General features: G+C 39.5%; 1 protein-coding gene across 4 annotated transcripts in view; it reads left to right on the forward strand.

The window, feature by feature from the left end:
* The window catches only part of unc5a (unc-5 netrin receptor A), a 322248-nt gene that overhangs the window by 152742 nt on the left and 152386 nt on the right, over positions 1–17120 (forward strand). For all 4 annotated transcript variants that reach the window (XM_017706248.2, XM_017706250.2, XM_017706249.2 and 1 more), the window contains exon 2: positions 13734–13955. In XM_017706248.2, the coding sequence (XP_017561737.1) occupies positions 13734–13955 (222 nt within the window). The remainder of the gene's footprint in view (positions 1–13733; positions 13956–17120) is intronic.

Genomic DNA, 17120 nt, shown 5'->3' on the forward strand with positions numbered 1-17120 from the left:
CCATTCTGCCTACAGCAATTTAGCCCTGCTTATTATTGCTGAAATGTTTCACCTTGGGCTGTTTTCTGAATTGTATGCAATACCGGGCAGCCAATCAGAACATTACATGTATAAGTCTTTAAGAAACAGTAAGAAAAGTTGTAAAACCATGTTTCAGATATTAGGCGGAAAATCCGTAACCATTTTGATTACTAACCTTCTGTGAGGGAGCTTTTAGAGGCATTAAAGACATCAGATGTCTCGTTTTACCACTGCTATGAGCAATTCTAACTCTGTAAGTTGGATCACTTCACATCAAACCACTCCTGATTAATTTGATCCATTTGAATACATCTGTTCACACTTAACTACACAGTTTATACTTAATTACACAGTTCTGAAAAAAAATGATGGAATAAAAAACATTGATTTCTTAGTCCACAAGATATCACTGTATTTATTGCAATACTCTCACGAATCTTTAGAAATCAAGTAGAATAGCCTACTATTGCAGAAGAAGCCCTGGCTCAAATATTGTTGTCCAGCCGTGCAGTTGGGGTCTTTAATGGATCTAACCCTGTACCCCTTCTTTAAACGTCTTAATGCCAGCAAGAGGGGGGAGTCGGAAGCTTCCGTTTAATCCTGCGGAAGTTGGACAGAGTCGACCAGCGCTTTATCACGAAAAATCATTATGGCCCTCGTTGTGGTTATGTTGTCAAGCCACTGGCACATGAAATGGTTTAATATTCCGGGGTAGTAATTTTAATGAAATTAATTTCAGAAGACATTGTAAAGAGCTGATGGTGTCATAAAACAAACGTTATAGCTGTCGTCCATCATTGTGATGTAAATTATGCCTGGTAATCGTCCAGTGATGCCTTGCTTCAGGGACACGGCACTGATAAAAGACTTTAATTGGCTCCGAAAGGTTACGCCAAAGCAACGGTGGCCGTGTTTAGGAGAAGCTGCACATGACCTTCTCCACTTTTGTCTGCCGCGTTACTGGGTACACAAACGCCAATCTCTGTTAAACTCCGTCTGGAGAAGCAGCCGGCATGTTTGGATGCGTGCATTATCGGGCCTTGCTTGCGTGGGTTAAATGTCAGGCGTTGTACTGAGATTCAGATTATTGACCAGAGTTGCGGAGAGCAAAGTGAGAAGGTGTTGACTGTCGCCATGCTAAATTTGTGCTAGCCGTCCTCTGGCCAAGTGGTCTACTTGTAAGTGTGTGTGTGGGCTTTTTGGTGTTAATGACATGGTGTTAATGCTTGTAAAGACCCAGCACTCAAATCAGAAATTAAGTTACTGGGATAATTTTATTCCAGGGGTCCACACTAGATATTCAATCTGTCTTTAACATGTAGCCAAATATCTAATAACTGCAACAGAGCTTGATAGTGTTTGAAAGGTTCCATTAAATCTAGCCTTAAATCTAAACCTTAATGCTAACCTTAACTTCAACACAAAGCCTGCATCTAACCCTAACCCTAAATTTGTTATAACCAATTGAGTACTACCAGAAAATCTGAAAAAATGTATGGATTTTTAGGTCATCTATAGGAGACCATCAAAATAAAATATGACCATTTATACAGCTTTATTAAAGCTTGACAAGGTAACACAAGATCTGCTAGAGAGCAGCTGCTAAGTTAGCATGGCCTAGAAGTCTTCACCTGCCATTGATTAATAAATAACATAATTTTTTTAATGTAATTTACACAGTAGGCTTTTTGCTATCTACATAAGACTTCGTTTACTTCGGAAATGACATTGTATTGACATAAATGGCCTTAAAGTGATATTTGCTACATTCTTAACACTGTTATGAAGTATTATTTCCGTATTATGGACTTAGAGGGCTAGTTAGAAGCTGCATAGATCAGTTCAATGGAATATTTTGATGGCCTTAAACATAAGTGTTGATTTTCTTATACAATTTCCCCTCATGTATATATATATATATATATATATATATATATATATATATATATATATATATATAGGATAGGCTCCAGCGCCCCCCCCCCCAACCCTGAGGGAGAACCAGCTTAGAAAATGTGTGTGTGTATATTTACATACTCCCATGGACAACAAATGTACCAAACGTCCCTTGTTTATATTCTTGCTTGAGTACCAAAGGTATTTGCTTTTAAATGTACTTTAAGTATAAAAAAAGTAATACACTTTCATGCAAGTTAGTTGTTCATGTCAAGTTCCATAACTTGGGAATGGTGCTTCATAACAATGTACAATGAACAATACATGTAACATGTAATGCCTGTCATATTAGTTTAGTCAACCAAACATTACTTACTTCATAGAACAGCTTGTGATTCCTGGCATAAGCTATTTATAAGTACCCCAGTATTGCTTTATAGCTATGTTACTCAATGCTTAAGCATGTGTTATAAGGTCTCAATGTAGGTAGCCTTCAAATTAGATCAAGAGATGTTTTCACACCATTGTTTTCACAGTTCAGATGAAACAGTTAACGATGTAAGCTTAAAAATGTGGTAAAGGCTTAGTTCTGTGCTCAACAATTATGTCTGAAAACTCTTGGCAAATACTCATTTACTCAGATTCCAATGGTAGATACAATCAATAGATTATGGGCTGCTAAAGAGAATATTAATTGAGGATAATAAGCTCTTTTACGCATCAGATGATGATGAGGTTGAGGTTGTGAAAATACCATCCAAAACACTGAGATAGCCCTTGATAAAGGGTCAATTTCAGACCACAGATGTGCTCTTAGCTGGAGAGAACCCCAGCTGTGCCTGATATGTGTGTACAATTCAGTGTTGTTGAGGGCCTAGAGGATAAAGCCTTAGCGCTAGAAAACAGCTGCTAAGTTAGCCTCATCATAGTCTATACTAATACTAGGTCTTGTACTTCAGTAGTGTGAAGATTCCTGACCACTTTCACTGATCAGAAAGAGCAGAAAGAGGAGGTGATGACTAGCTCTGTTTTATTATTACTGTGTATGAAACTCCCTGCCTTGGCATAATGAGATTCCTTCGTACAGTAACTCATTGTTTAGCAACATGTGTTCATCTCTGATGTCAATGTAATGTGGGCCTATTTGTTAAGTGTCTGTTCACTATTGTTACACCAGCTCCGCCTCGCAAGAAACTATAAGCACTGGCAGTCGTACAATCGAAATCTAAACATTCCCTCAATTCCATTATTCCTTGGCTGAGACAATATGTTGAGCTGTTTCTTTGTTTACTATCTTCTGTGGTCAGAAAGTGACCACAGATGAAGGGCTAGAGCATGACTAATGCAGACTGTGAATCAACAGATGGGCGAGAGCCTCTAAATGTCTACCAGTAAGGTAGCAACATGATACGTTTCTTCAGAATTGGGCTATTTTGGTGCTGTAGGGGTCCTTTTGTAAGACTGAATGGGTTTACTGTTTGGCTTGGGCTGCTAAAAGTGTGTACTGACTGTGTTTGTTGGGTCTTACACGCTTTTGCTGTGGTGCCAGAGCCCTATAACAGCTGGGACTCATGTTTGAGGTCTGATGGGATGAAGAGATGTGACAGTGCCCAGTGGCCTGTGCTCCAAGCCCAGTGGTCAGCAGCTGCTAAGCCGTGTTACCGTCTCACATCGCAGCTGGCCGGAGAGATGTTTTTGACATGACACTATACTGCACAAGCATTTTCATATCTGCCCATCATCTAAACTCTGATCCAGAATCCATACATTTTGTTGATTTTGGGTAGCACCCCAGGTTACAATATGATAAGTACTTAGTAATTAGTACTTAGTAATAGGTAATTGTGTATTTTGTAAGTAGTTGGGAAAAAGCAAAAGAAATCAGGTAAATATGTGTACTGCTATTTAGACATCAAAACTGAGTAATTTTAGCGAAAGATATCAAAATATTTGTTGGCAAAAACATCAGGGCAGTCAATTAAAATGGATCCTAAGTCAAAATTAGGCACAATATAAGTTTGTCATTTTATAAAATGGTAAAAAACAAAGATATGTACGCATAATAAAATCTTCACAGTTAAAATATCTAATTTTTGTAGTTTATCAGTAATATCTTTTGCTTACTTTGCATGTTGGATACCAAATTATATCAAAATCTGTGTAAACTACCAACCATGTACATCTGTATTTGGCTCAAAATATAATAATTGCTCTGAATTTAATAGGTTATTACGTGGTATTTTGGAGTAATATTTCAGATATACTTTGAAAAGTTGTACAATATGGTACAAAAGTTTTGAGCACCTAGTTAAAACCACTTTTTAGCAGCAAATGTGTTTTGCCAGTACAAACACTACCTAACAAAAATAAATATGAATAAACACAAATAAAGTAAAAGGATACAATTCAAAGAACAGAGATTTGGTTCCTCGTTTTTCGCTGCCCTCAAGTAGAGCCGCAATATCGTTCATTTTTATGAAGTGTAAGTTTCAATTTGCAAGAATGTCAATTTTTTAAATTACAGCCTACATTATAAGGACATTGTCTTAAGTTGTAAGAGGGGACATTTAGCGTAATAACCCAGAGCTTGAGGACTGGCTATAGGTTAGTTAGACCAATCAGACATCACACCCCATGTGTTGTGACATCACAGACACAATTTCCTAGCTCTCTGACACACTACATTAAGGGATCAAGCCTCAAGCCAGAAAAAAGTGGCTATTCTGTTGTTCTTGGTGAAAAAACAGGTCTAAAACTTAATTTATGGAAAATAATTGCAATTTAAATTGAATGACTATATTGATCAGAAAAATCACTATATAGAGCGATATAGTCTAATATATAGATATTAGATATTTTTCCACAAATTGTTAAGCCCTACTATTAAATGGTTTCCATTAGCCCACTTCATTTATTTTAATGAGGGTTTGATTAGATAAACTAAGCATTGGATAGTACATGTAAACACAATACTTGTTCAAGGAGAGCTGTGGAAATGATTAAGCTTAAAGACATAAATTACAATGTATGTATGTATGTATAGTCTTAGTGGTCTAATACAGTCTAGCGTTAGTGTGTTTTAACAGATGAAAGCTTCTTCCCAGATAAATGGTTTTAGACTTTTGGCCAGTACTGTATCTGTACCTAGTATAATCTAAAAAGGCTACGAATTCAATGCTTGCAAAGGTAAACTGTTCAAGAAAATATGATGGGAAATTCAAACAATTATTAAAGTAGTTTATGATACATTTCACCACTTTTTTACTACAAGTTAACAGGTTCATGGCTTGGAGATGTGGCTCTAGGAAGAACCTTTAACTGGAAGAAAACCTTTATATAATCTTGAAACTTTCTTTAGAGAGTCATCCATTGTTTTTTTGTTTGTTTGTTTGTTTGTTTGTTTGTTTGTTTGTTTGTTTTATGGCACCATTCCGAAGAAATTTTCTTAGCTCTATTTGAAACCTTATTTTTTACGAATGTACATACAGTGAAGTAGAAGTACACACATAAATTCAGAGTCCATCCTTCATTTATTTAATTTCCAATCATTATGAGCCTCAAATACAAGTTGTTCATTTTTCAGGAGGCACTACGGAGGAAATTAGACATAAGATCATTTGCTTGCACATGGAAGGCGAAAGTAAAAGGGAAATGAGTGAAAAAATGACAAAACTAGAGTTCAAAAATTGTTTAAAGCTACAGAGAAAACGGGGCCGTTAACAACCACCCACAACACCTGGTAGACTGGCAAAAGCTTCCCCATCAGTTAACACCACATAATGCTTTCATTGTTGAGAGGAGAAAATCAAGCTTCGCTTCAGATCCGAAAAAATCCACAGATATTTCGAAGAAGCTGCTAAACAATAGATGGAGTCCAGACGTCAACATCACTGAATGTGTTTGAATCTTGTTGGATTGTGAGAAACAAAAAATTGCAACCAATTTCTAAGATTCTGGAGGTTATTTGGGAAAAGAACTCTGCAGATGTCCTATGAAAGCTGAAAACAAGTCCCTGCAAACGAATGGAAAAGAGTGAATAGACTAAAACCTGAAACCTTTAATATTACATAGAGTTGCAATTTTCTGCTAAATGTTTCTCTGCTTCTTTCCTGCCACTGAATAATGAACATCTTGAGAGTAAATGAAATAAATTGAAGGATGGGCTCTGACCTTTGCATAATACTTTCCCCAGAAAAGCTTGTTGTGATGTAACTTCTCATGATACTTTCCATTCTTAGGTACTTACCATCCTGTGAAATGAACTGCTAGCAGACTTTCAGTTATGTAAGAACTTTGAAGAAAAAAAAGAAGAGCGTTGGTTATTGACTCCGGCTTCAGTCGCTCGCGAAAAACATTAAGCTGACACGACTGCATCTCTGACACAAAATCCTTTATCTGCTAAATACTTTTTTATTGCCAAAATTAAATGTGGAGAGATGAGAAATTGCGCTAGACAGATTTTTGCATTGGAACGGGTTCCGCTCAAGACAAGAAACGCGTAATATCAAATTTCAGATCCAAAGGTTAAGCTCATAAGATGGTGTTTATTTGATTTGTGCATTGATCCATGAGGACTCAGTTGAATGTGGATTTGCAGTGTGTGTGTGTGTGTGTGTGTGTGTGTGTGTTGGTTGGAGGGATGGTGCTGAATATACAGCGTACATTATAACAGTGTGAGCCTGTGAGGCCCATCTATCAGCCTTACAGAGTGACATTAAGTTGAAACTGTGCACGGCTAAAATATGCCTCTTTGTCTCATGCATAAATAATTTGTCTCTTTGGAGAAAAATGGTCTCGGAGAGCGTTTATGCGAGGACGCTTCCCACACAGCGTGATCCATTAGAACATATAGACTTCTCTACATGTTCTCAAGGCACTCTGGCAGCTCCTCATATCTGCATTTGTCTGAACACTGAACGTCTGAAGTCGAGGATGTGCGAGGCTGGTGTGAAACCGATGCATTCTAATAGGCGAGTTTTGTCGCCTATGATGTGGCCCTGGGGGGAACCGTCACACCATCGCTGTCATAATGATATCTCTCAACTCCATTTTTGACCGCGTGGATGTTTTTTCCATGAATCTTGCCTCTGAAATGGTCATTTTTAGACAATCAAAATTGTCCTTGGACTTGCAAACTGAAAATATGTCCACATGAAATCCATTAAATGTGCTGCATTTAAGTTTGATCGTCTAAAACGGACAATTATTAAAGGAAGTGCACTTCAGTGATTGAAGGCAGAGCCAAAGAGAAATTTATAACAATGAAACAAAAAAAAGTTGCACAGAAATATTTCAATTCTGGTCCATCAACAGTCGAATTTTATGTCAACTGACTCCATTTGAGGTCAACTGGCTCTCTTTGATTGAATTGAAACGTGTGGCGTAATCTTTGAGTGTAGGAGACCACAAAACTTAATGAGTCCATTCTGACCCCTGCTGACCATATAGACAGTGATTCTCAAGAATATCCTGTCTCCTGTTTTGGTTTATGGGCTTCTTAATGACTTGTTCATGATTCCTCCGATTATATCCATCCATTGTATCTACAAAGAACCACACATATTTAAAGAGGAACTCCACCAATTTTTCTGCATAATTAGATGGTTACACGTCAAAATAATCATCAATCATCACTGGTTTGATGTAAAATGCTACACCATAGAAAAAGCTTTTCAGAGCAGTGGTGATAGGAACCAGACGTCAGAAGAGTTTAATGCCTCTAAAAGCTCCCTCAAATAAAGGCATTAAATGAAGTGGTTATGAATCAACTGCCTAGTTTGTCATAATGTTTTGCTCTAAATCATATTTATTTCAATCCATTCATGGTGGAGGGATACGTGAAGGCAAAATAGTCCCGAAAGAAAGACTATTTTTTCATTAATGCTACATAAAAAACTCAGGTGACGTGTAAGTTCACTGGCGGTTCTAGATAGTAAATAAAATGGTCATATTTGTGTTGTAGACACCAGGACTCCTGGTTCCCATCACCACCACTGTAAAGAATTGAGTCTGTAAACTCCTCTGGAAAGGAGTTATTTCTGTAAAAGTTCTTTAGTAAAGACAAGTTCTATATCAAACCATTTCATGCCTAAATGGCTCTTTGCATTTTGTTGAAATGGGTCTTCAAATTGATGGAGAATGTGCTGCATGTTGTCTATATAAAACTCTATTGGAAATGGTTCTATATAGCACCAAAAAAGGTTCTTCTGTTGTAAAAAATGACATCGTAACAATAAAAGGACCATTTTTGCTGCCATATAGAACCACGTACAACACATTTTCCATTGTTCTGAAGAAGCATTTCATACAATCGACCATTTAAGCATGCCATGGTTCTGTGCTTCTACTAAAGAACACTTGACGTAACATTTTTAAGCATGGAAAGAAGAGCATGACCTAGACAGTTTTGATCTGTTTTTGCAAAGACAAATGATTATAATTGAAGGTCTTTTCAAGATTCTTTATTCTTCTTCTGCTGAGTGCCAATCTATGTCATATTTCTTGAATGCTAGATCCTTTGTTGTTAAAATTTGATTAGAGTAGGCAAAAGCTGTCCACCATTTCTGAATCTTCTTCAGTGGTAAAGTTAGTGATCTTTCTTGTTGTCACAACCTTTGGTCTTCTGAGCTGAAGTTTAACCTTCCTTATTAGGACCTTCAGGTCTTTCAGATTATCAGTGTTGTATCATCCGCATATCTAAGGTTATTGATGTTTCTTCCACCAACTTTGAATCCTTGATCATCTTCCTCCAGTCCTGCTTCTCTGATTATATGTTCTGTATATGGTTTGGACATCCATGGCGATGTTCTTACCTTTAATGAATGTTAAGGTAATAAAAGCTTCAGTCTATTTATCCTGAAATGGTCAATGTAGAGAACAACTAACATTTTCAAATGACCTTAAAAAACAAGGTCATGAGGCCTTGGTTTGATAACTGGTTGCAGAAAATACCCAGAAGTCTGCAAATTTCTAGTCAAATCTTTCTTTAGATTGTCAATCGGGAGACACTTCATTAGTGTCGCTAATTATTGTGACGTTACACAACAACAGTGTAACAACCGATGTATTCCTGACGATGATTCATGGTCATCTATCGACTTCAGTTTTGACTCAGAACTGTGCTGACACTGTGTAAATATAGCCATATTACAGAATGGTTTAAAGCCATAAACCAGCAAAAACAGGCAAACAAATGGCAGCTCATACAAATATCATTGCCCTCGCCCTATTATTACGTCTGTATATGCTGTACTACTGTGATCCATCTGTAACAGTCAATACATCACCAGTGATTACATAGTTGTGGCATGTATTGTTAATGTGCAACTAAGTTGTTAGAGAACCTTAATATAAAGTGAGACTGCCAGTTGTTCTTTAAATAAACATCTTTGTTCAGTAGCCTTGCTGCTTTTGGTTCTCTTTCAAGATTTGTCTTATATTGACTTATTTTCCCTTGTTATTGTCTTGTATCTCAGAACTGTTGTCTCCCTCTATTTGCACTATAACTGCAGAGTTTGTGTTGCACTTTTTTCTTTTTCTGCAAGAGCAAATGCAAAAAAAAACAGTACGTTTCTTGGCTTATTCTCCAATTTGTCCTCTGCATTTTGACCAAGGCTTCAGTGGTGTAGACTTGTGTTCTCCAAATGTGATCCAGAGGATCCCTGCTTTTCACATTTTACTTCTTTGCGTGCTCTAATACACCCTTTTCAGCTCAGTAAGTGTTGTTAATGAGCTAATTAGTGGGATTAGGTGTGTCAGGAGCAAGGAAAACACTTCAATGTGCAGAGCCAGGGTGCTCTAAGACCAGAGTTGTGAAACAGTGATCATTAAGAGAAAATACTAATAACTAAGCAACACTGTATAAGATCTGGACATTTGTAGACCTCCCTGGTTGAAATGTGTAATTGTACGCAACGTGTGGAGGAATATTTTGCATTGTCAGTTGTGCTTTGGACCTCCACAAGTGGATGAATCTGATTATTGAGAGCAAGTTAAAAGAGTATACAACGGGGAACCAGTCAAAACTTGGTTAAGGATGTTTCTTATGGGAATGTAAGAGAATTATCTAGTCTTGCCATCATATCCTCATCAGTACCATGTTGATTTCGCATTGAGCTGGACCTTCTTTTTAAATCTGTGTGTAACGTTAATGTGTAAAGATGTTTGACGTGGTTTGTAAAACAGCTAAATCCATACCGACATCTCTTGACTGTAGAACTATTATTTCAGGCTTTGCAGGTCGACTCATAGCCGCAAGACTTCTTTCCATTTCACCAGTAAACCTTACGACCTTTCAGGTGCTGCTTTAAATTTGTTAGCCCATGCTTTGTACAAGTTGTTTTCAGTTGTTTAGGAGTTGCTGTGCCTTTCATTGAAGTAACACATCAACTGTGTCAAAGGGAATCAGTGGGAAATCAGTTTTAGTTGAGATGAACACAAAACAGAATGTTTTAGATTTAATGTTGTTTTATATTTTAGGGTTAAACCAATGAGCAAAGTTTATTTCCATGTATTTGTCAAAATAGTAGCTAATAAAAAAAATCAGTTTTGTTACTTCTAAACTTTGGTGCAGTGATAGCTTTTAAGGGGGATTCCATTTTCCATTTTCTGACATTTTTGCATAATTCAGTCCTTGAGACGTACACAAAGTCCTTCGGGGTGGTTTGACATGAAATAGTACATTGTAAAAAAACATACCGACTTGGATTTCTTTTCAGCGGTGTTGAAAGAAAGCAGGGGTCACAATGCCTGCCATGCGAATACAGCCGTTTTAGTTACGATCCAAAACAATCAGTGAACCCATTCATGTCTTCTGAGGTTTTATTTGGAATGTTGATGGCATTAAAATAGTGAAAAATATTGGTTTTACACTAAAATAATATCTCAAAACTATCATAAAACAGTGTCGTCAAGCAATGTGTATGTAACCATTTCATGTAACAGACGTCTGGCTCCTATCACCACTGCAACAGTTGGAACAGTTCGCACTTGATAAGTTTCTCTAGAAAATGGCATTTCACTGCAAACCTCTCTGAATTACTTTCTTTACCATTTATTTATGCAGACATTTGAAAAAGAAATTCCTTTTTAATAAGAAAAGTAAAATAAAAGACAGAATTGACCATTTTTTGCCTCTGGGTTCCCTCTCTTCGTATATTCTCTGCCATAACTTCAAGCACGACGGAGTTTAGAGGCGCTTATGGTGAAAGCAGTGTACCGTAGTGGGTGTTTGCTTGTTTTGACGCTCTGCTGGAAATGTGTCTTTTGTTGTTTGCAGATGCAAAGCTCTCTTCCAGGAGCCAGGAAAGGCAAAGCCCTGTAAGACGTTGAGAAACTTGGCTGTGCTTCTGCACGCAGCGCCATGTTGTGAATGCCTTCTCCCGCAGGGTAGGCCGTAGTTCTGCCCGTAGGTTTACGGAGCGGTCTTCTCCAATAGAAAAGGTCACCCTGGAGAACTAATGGCAATCATCATAGCACCAAATTAAGACTCATTAAGTAGACCACATCCAGCGAGAGCTCAGCTTTAGGTTAATGAAAGCCATTTTGAGATGTGGTGGACATTTCAAGTGTATTTCTCTTAACATCTTTGTAGTGGAAATGTGTTTCTTCTTCCCACTGTAGGAGGAGTGGGTTAATGTTTGTATAGATTCGTATGGTACTTTCCTCGGAATGCTGTACGGAGTTGCCTAGGCTGAATTCCTTTTGTCCTTTTGCACCAAAGTGTATGTATTGCTGGGGGAGGATTGCAGGAAAATGAGACAGAAAGTAGTAAGTGATGTATGCCTTTCATTGGACACAGAACATTTAGTTTTCATTAAGAGTTAAACACGTACAAGATACATTAGCGGGGGTTCAATAGCCGCAGCTTGGCTTCCTCACCACATTTCAATCTGATGAATTAGCAACTCAGCACACTGCCCGGGATGACGAAAGGAAATTGGAAGAAAGGCATTAATATGACGTGTGTTGCGCCGGCGCTGCCTAATGCCTTTAGCACCCGAGATGTAGCTGTTTATCACATGGGCTAATATCATGTTACTGACCTGGGCGCAGCCGACTAGGGTGATAGTGTGAGCGGAAAGGTCAGCACTAACGCTGTTCTTTCATTAGAAGAGATGCACTCTATTTGCCCTGGGGCCATAAGCTATGATGGAGAATGCTACTAGCAAAAATGCCTGTTAGCCATATTGGATTCTTGGCAGTAAATTAGCACTGGGCTACATTCCACTTAAATATTTTGAGGTTGAGGCAGAACGTTCAGTTCAAACCCCTCTATCCAAACCCGAAGTGCTGTTTTGTATGAAGGCTTATCTGAGGATTTACGATGTTTTGCTAGAGCTACTGACATCCTTTTCTCTTCGAAAGCAGTCAGAATGTCATGGCCGCACTCAAGAAGTTTCTGAAGGCTGATCTATTTTCCTCCTCTTTTGCAGTAAACACGGAGCGAGGTAAATGTGGAGTGGCAAAATGAGTCTCCATAATCGATAGCCCCGTTTGAAATGGACTTCAGCTTTGTTACCTATTTTGAGTTTGCTTCCTGAGGGCCATTTAAGGTTAGTTGTTTTGGAGTGTTAGCAGTGCAGGCTGAATGCACAGCCCTCCAGAGTGAAAAGAAAGTAAACACGGATGTCTGATTGTTCTGGAATGTGGGTGGAAAAGGATAAATTAGCAATTCATTCTTAATTACAAGGACCAGCAAAACATTACGCCTAACAAATGAAGCAACAGAATTACTGATAGGGTGCTGTTTGTCTCTGCTGTGCACAGAAGAATCACTCTCTTGCACATTGCAGGGGCCAAAGCACCACCTAATGATTGTTTTTCGTCGGTTGCCTCTGAAATGATGACTTTAGAGTCTTCCCTGCTCCTTTTGTGAATTGTGTATAAGCAGGGAGTGCAATTCTTCCATCCCCACCCCCCACCAGGAGCCACAGTTTCAGATCCCATAGAGGGTAGCCTTTTACGCCACACCACTATCAAACCACCATTACGCTATCAAGACCGGATCAAATAAAGAGCCTTGTGATTTCGCTCGTAACACAGGCTGTTTGTGACACCAACTGTCAGTCAGAGACATGCTGGCAGTTATGTGTCTGTTCAGCCAGGCCGTAATGAGAGCTGAGTTAAATCTGCGGAATCGCGGCCCAGTGAGTGTGTTTTTTGAAGTGCTGTGGTCATTGAGTGAGGGGGATTTATGGCCTGCGGTCCATCAGCTCTGATCTTAAAAGCCTGTGATTAACAACGGAGAGAGAGCAGAAATGGGCTCCAGAACCGCTTCAGGCAAAGCCTGACAAGGCCATACTACTCACAAGCCTTTTACTCTGCCTGTTAACAAGGGAGGACTCTTTCTCTCTTGCTTTCTCTGTGTGTGTGTGTGTGTGTGTGTGTGTGTGTGTACATCTCCCATTTATCGGCATGGAGCACGGTGGACAGGGGGATCGAAATACTCCTAAACACTCACCGAGCTCACCAAGGTACACAAGCCCATGCCACACACAGCAATACCTTATAAAGGTGCTTCTTAAAAAACCCTCAGTGAACAGATCTCTCCCTGTGTTGCTCTGGCTTTATTTCATCATCTGTGGTTAGCAGGCTGTCCTTTCTGGTCAAACACGATCGTACAGTATCATTCATCACAAGCGTCTGAGTGTGTCAAACTCAATCTGCCCAGCCATGGGGTTTCTGGAGTATCAAATTAGATTGTCTCATTATCCTTCCTCATTACCCCTACCCACGATGGGCGCTTCGCATTCTATGGCCCTGCCATCCAAAATTGCATCACCCTTTTTAAAAATGTCTTTCTCTTTCCTTCACAGGTGGAGAACACACTGCCACGGTGACACATCCACTCCCTGCAGCCTTCTCGGACCTGCTCCCCCACTTCCTGGTGGAGCCCGATGATGTTTACATCGTGAAGAACAAGCCGGTCACTCTCACCTGCCGCTCGACACCTGCTACGCAAATTTACTTCAAGTGCAACGGAGAGTGGGTCCACCAGGATGACCACTTGATTGAGCGCACAGTTGACCCTGCTACAGGTAACTACTTGGATTGAGCTTCCTCGTGCTTGGGGTGTAAGTTGCACCAGTGTGTCTGGCTTTTGTCTAGGGCAGCAGTTTTCATATCCTGTCCTGGGATCCCACTGTCTTGCACAATTTCTGTTTTTTCCTGCCTCAAACGTACCTGACTTTAGACCTACCTGAGCTTATTGTGAAAAGCTTGGTAATTATCTGGCTTGGGTTTGTTGTGGTAGGTAATAGTTAAAACCAGTGGGTGCCCAGGACTGGAGTTGAAAATCACTGGCCTATGGAATTGAGGGAATCATTATTTTGGGTACAGTGCTCTGTAATTTGTATGTCTCCTTACAGAGGAAACACAGTGCATATTGCTGCTCCAGACCAGGAGCTTCCATTATGGGTCTTGGTGAAGGCTTGTTAGCTAGCCGATTAGATGCATCAGATGCACTACAGTAGGGAAACACCAAACTATGCAGGGTAGAGGGTCATCAGGTCCAGGTTTGGGAACCAGTAAACAAAAGCTTAAGGTAGTAGACATGCCTACGATGAAGGAAAGAGTGTGTCATTGTATTTTTAAAGGACTGATTGAGATACCGACTGTCTGAGAAAGAGCTTGGTAGTCTATATAGATTATTTTAGGTTCAGGGTGGAGGATGGTGATTAAGAGGGATAAAGCTGTTGGAGTTGGGGATGGAGCTGAAGTTGACAGGGCAGTTGGGAGTTTAAATTTTTGGGTCGGGTCAGTGTTGAAGTTAAAATTTGCGATTGAGTTGATCTTGGCGTTGAAGATGAAGTTGTAGTTCAGAGTAGAGTTGCAGTTGGACATTCAGTGTCACTTAGCTATAAAGGTGAATGATACCTTGACCAGTCAAGAGCACTGAAAACACTGCATGTGCGCTCTTGACACTAGAACAGGCCAGAGTAGAAGAGCATATCTTAGGGCCTTAGAAATGTGTAGCTGATCTGTAGCATTCAGCAGCTGAGGCTCGTTGATGGAGGAGTTTTACGGATGCACAAAAGAGGAAGCGAGCATTCAAAAGAAAGATGCTCTTTGGAAACGCATCCTTTCACTAGAGCAGAAGCAGCAGGAAGCTAAGGCACTCTTCCAAGCCATTTTATGCAGTGGCTGCAACCCTTATTGTGTATAGGAGTTAGCGTAGCTTTTGTTCTCGGTTAAGACTATTTGAATATCATGCGTTGTAAAGGCTGTGGTGTTATGAGCTTAGTTCTGACAGTACTTTTATCCTCATCAGAAAGGCTTAAATAATGATTGTGTCAGAGATGGACGTATCCAATTTATCCTATAAGCAAACATACCTTGTTTTTCGCCCCCACCTAGAACAAAGTGTGGTTGCATTATCACACTTTTGAAAGATTGTGCTGTGTTGAGAAACACCTCGTCTTCTTCTGAGTGATTTTAGCCGCTTCTCGTTTTGAAAGCCATGGAATTCTTGTTCCCCAGAGGTTTAATCAGCCATGCATTTCGGTGACGCTGCCAGAAGTGGGATCATTTGTTCAACTCTACCTGTCCCTGGGTGGACGTGCCGTGTTTTTGCTGCTTTTGCGCTGTACCTTGATTGATTATGATCCGTTGACAAGTTCCCTGCTCATCTGTATTTCGCTGCCACGTTGTTTTTGCTGTCAGTAGAAGCAAGAGGATGTCTTGACAAAAGACCCATCTCTCTGAAAAGGGAAAAAAATGCCTTTCTTATGGCATTATGATAGTCTTTGCCTTTGGGCTGATTACTAACTGTGTGTCTCTCCCTTTCTCTGTCTTCTTCCCTCCCCTGTATCCCTCTCTCTCTCTCTCTCTCCCTCTCACAATGTCTGCATCGCTCTCGTCAGCATTCACCGGGTGGATGTTTGTATGTTTGTCGACATTCCTCTGCTGAGGCAGCGGAGGCACATGGGCATGCGTATCACGCATGCCTCACATTTTAGAAACGATCTGAAAAGCTAAAACCTCCAATTCAGGGCCTTGACAGCTGATTGTGCGGCTCTGACGTGCAAATGGCATGCCGGGGGAGTGAGGGAAAGTGTTTCTTCTGCTTAAGATGGAGGAGGCGATTGAGAAACCTGCATCAGTCGCTGTCATCTGTCTGTAACACATGTATGGATTAAACTATTAGCTTTGTGCGCCTGTCGTTTGTCAGGCACAGGGCTGAGCATTTTGCTCTTCTGTTTCACTGAAGTGCAGCTTTAACTTGTGGCTGTAGATTTAACAACAAGCGCAACAAGCTGCCACTTTTTTGGTTGTCGGTCACCTTTCAGTTCAATAGACGCCTGTTGGTAGCACATTATGGTTCTCTTTTTGGCAGTGAGGGGTGACACTGGTTGAAAGAACATGCCTCGGACCATAAAGCCATCATGTTTACAAGGTCATCTCATTAAGCATGCAGCATTGGGCTGCCAGCTTCTAATGACCATGGGCCATTTGCAATGGCAGTGTGACTGTCCAAGTAGGAATTCACCACTGAATGCATTGTGTATTACAGTATAATTGCATTTTAATGCTTTCTACAAATGCACCTCTAAATCCTAAGGGAGCTGCGTATTCATTTCTCATGTTCATGATTTTAAAAGTAATATTCTAAGTATTAGTCATGAACAAATACTAAGCTGAAGACCCAAGGCTTACTCTTAAAAGTCTAATCATTGTTATTTCACTAAACTATGTCAATGTTATTACTAGTGGTGACAACTTGTGGTAATAACTAGTAATAATGCATTGATACACTAAATTATCAGCTTTAATATTTTAAGCACAATTATTGCAATTTCCTATATTGACCCTTCAAGTAGATGTAACTTCCAGCAGAAAATATGTAGAAAAATGTGAATTACAGAACTATTAAAAGGACGCTGGTGACTACAATCCAATGGAGCTTATTTTGCCCTCATATAGCTACAAATCTTTCTTTAGAGTCAAATATGCACAAATATGACAAATGTGATTTATCACAACTAAGTACTCCAAATTCTGTGATTAATTCAGATTAAATATTTGAATCATTAAACAAGTAATCATGTAATACATAATTAACCCCTTAGAAAGGTCCAGACTTCCATTCTTCACTCAGCCACTTTGCGTTGACATCCAAGTAGTTGCTAAACTTAGGTTGTAATAAAACTCACACTCACAATGAATTTAAAGTTTAAGATCCACACATTCAACAGAACGTCTCT

Source organism: Pygocentrus nattereri, chromosome 14, assembly GCF_015220715.1.
Source record: "Pygocentrus nattereri isolate fPygNat1 chromosome 14, fPygNat1.pri, whole genome shotgun sequence".
Taxonomy (NCBI): Eukaryota; Metazoa; Chordata; class Actinopteri; order Characiformes; family Serrasalmidae; genus Pygocentrus; species Pygocentrus nattereri.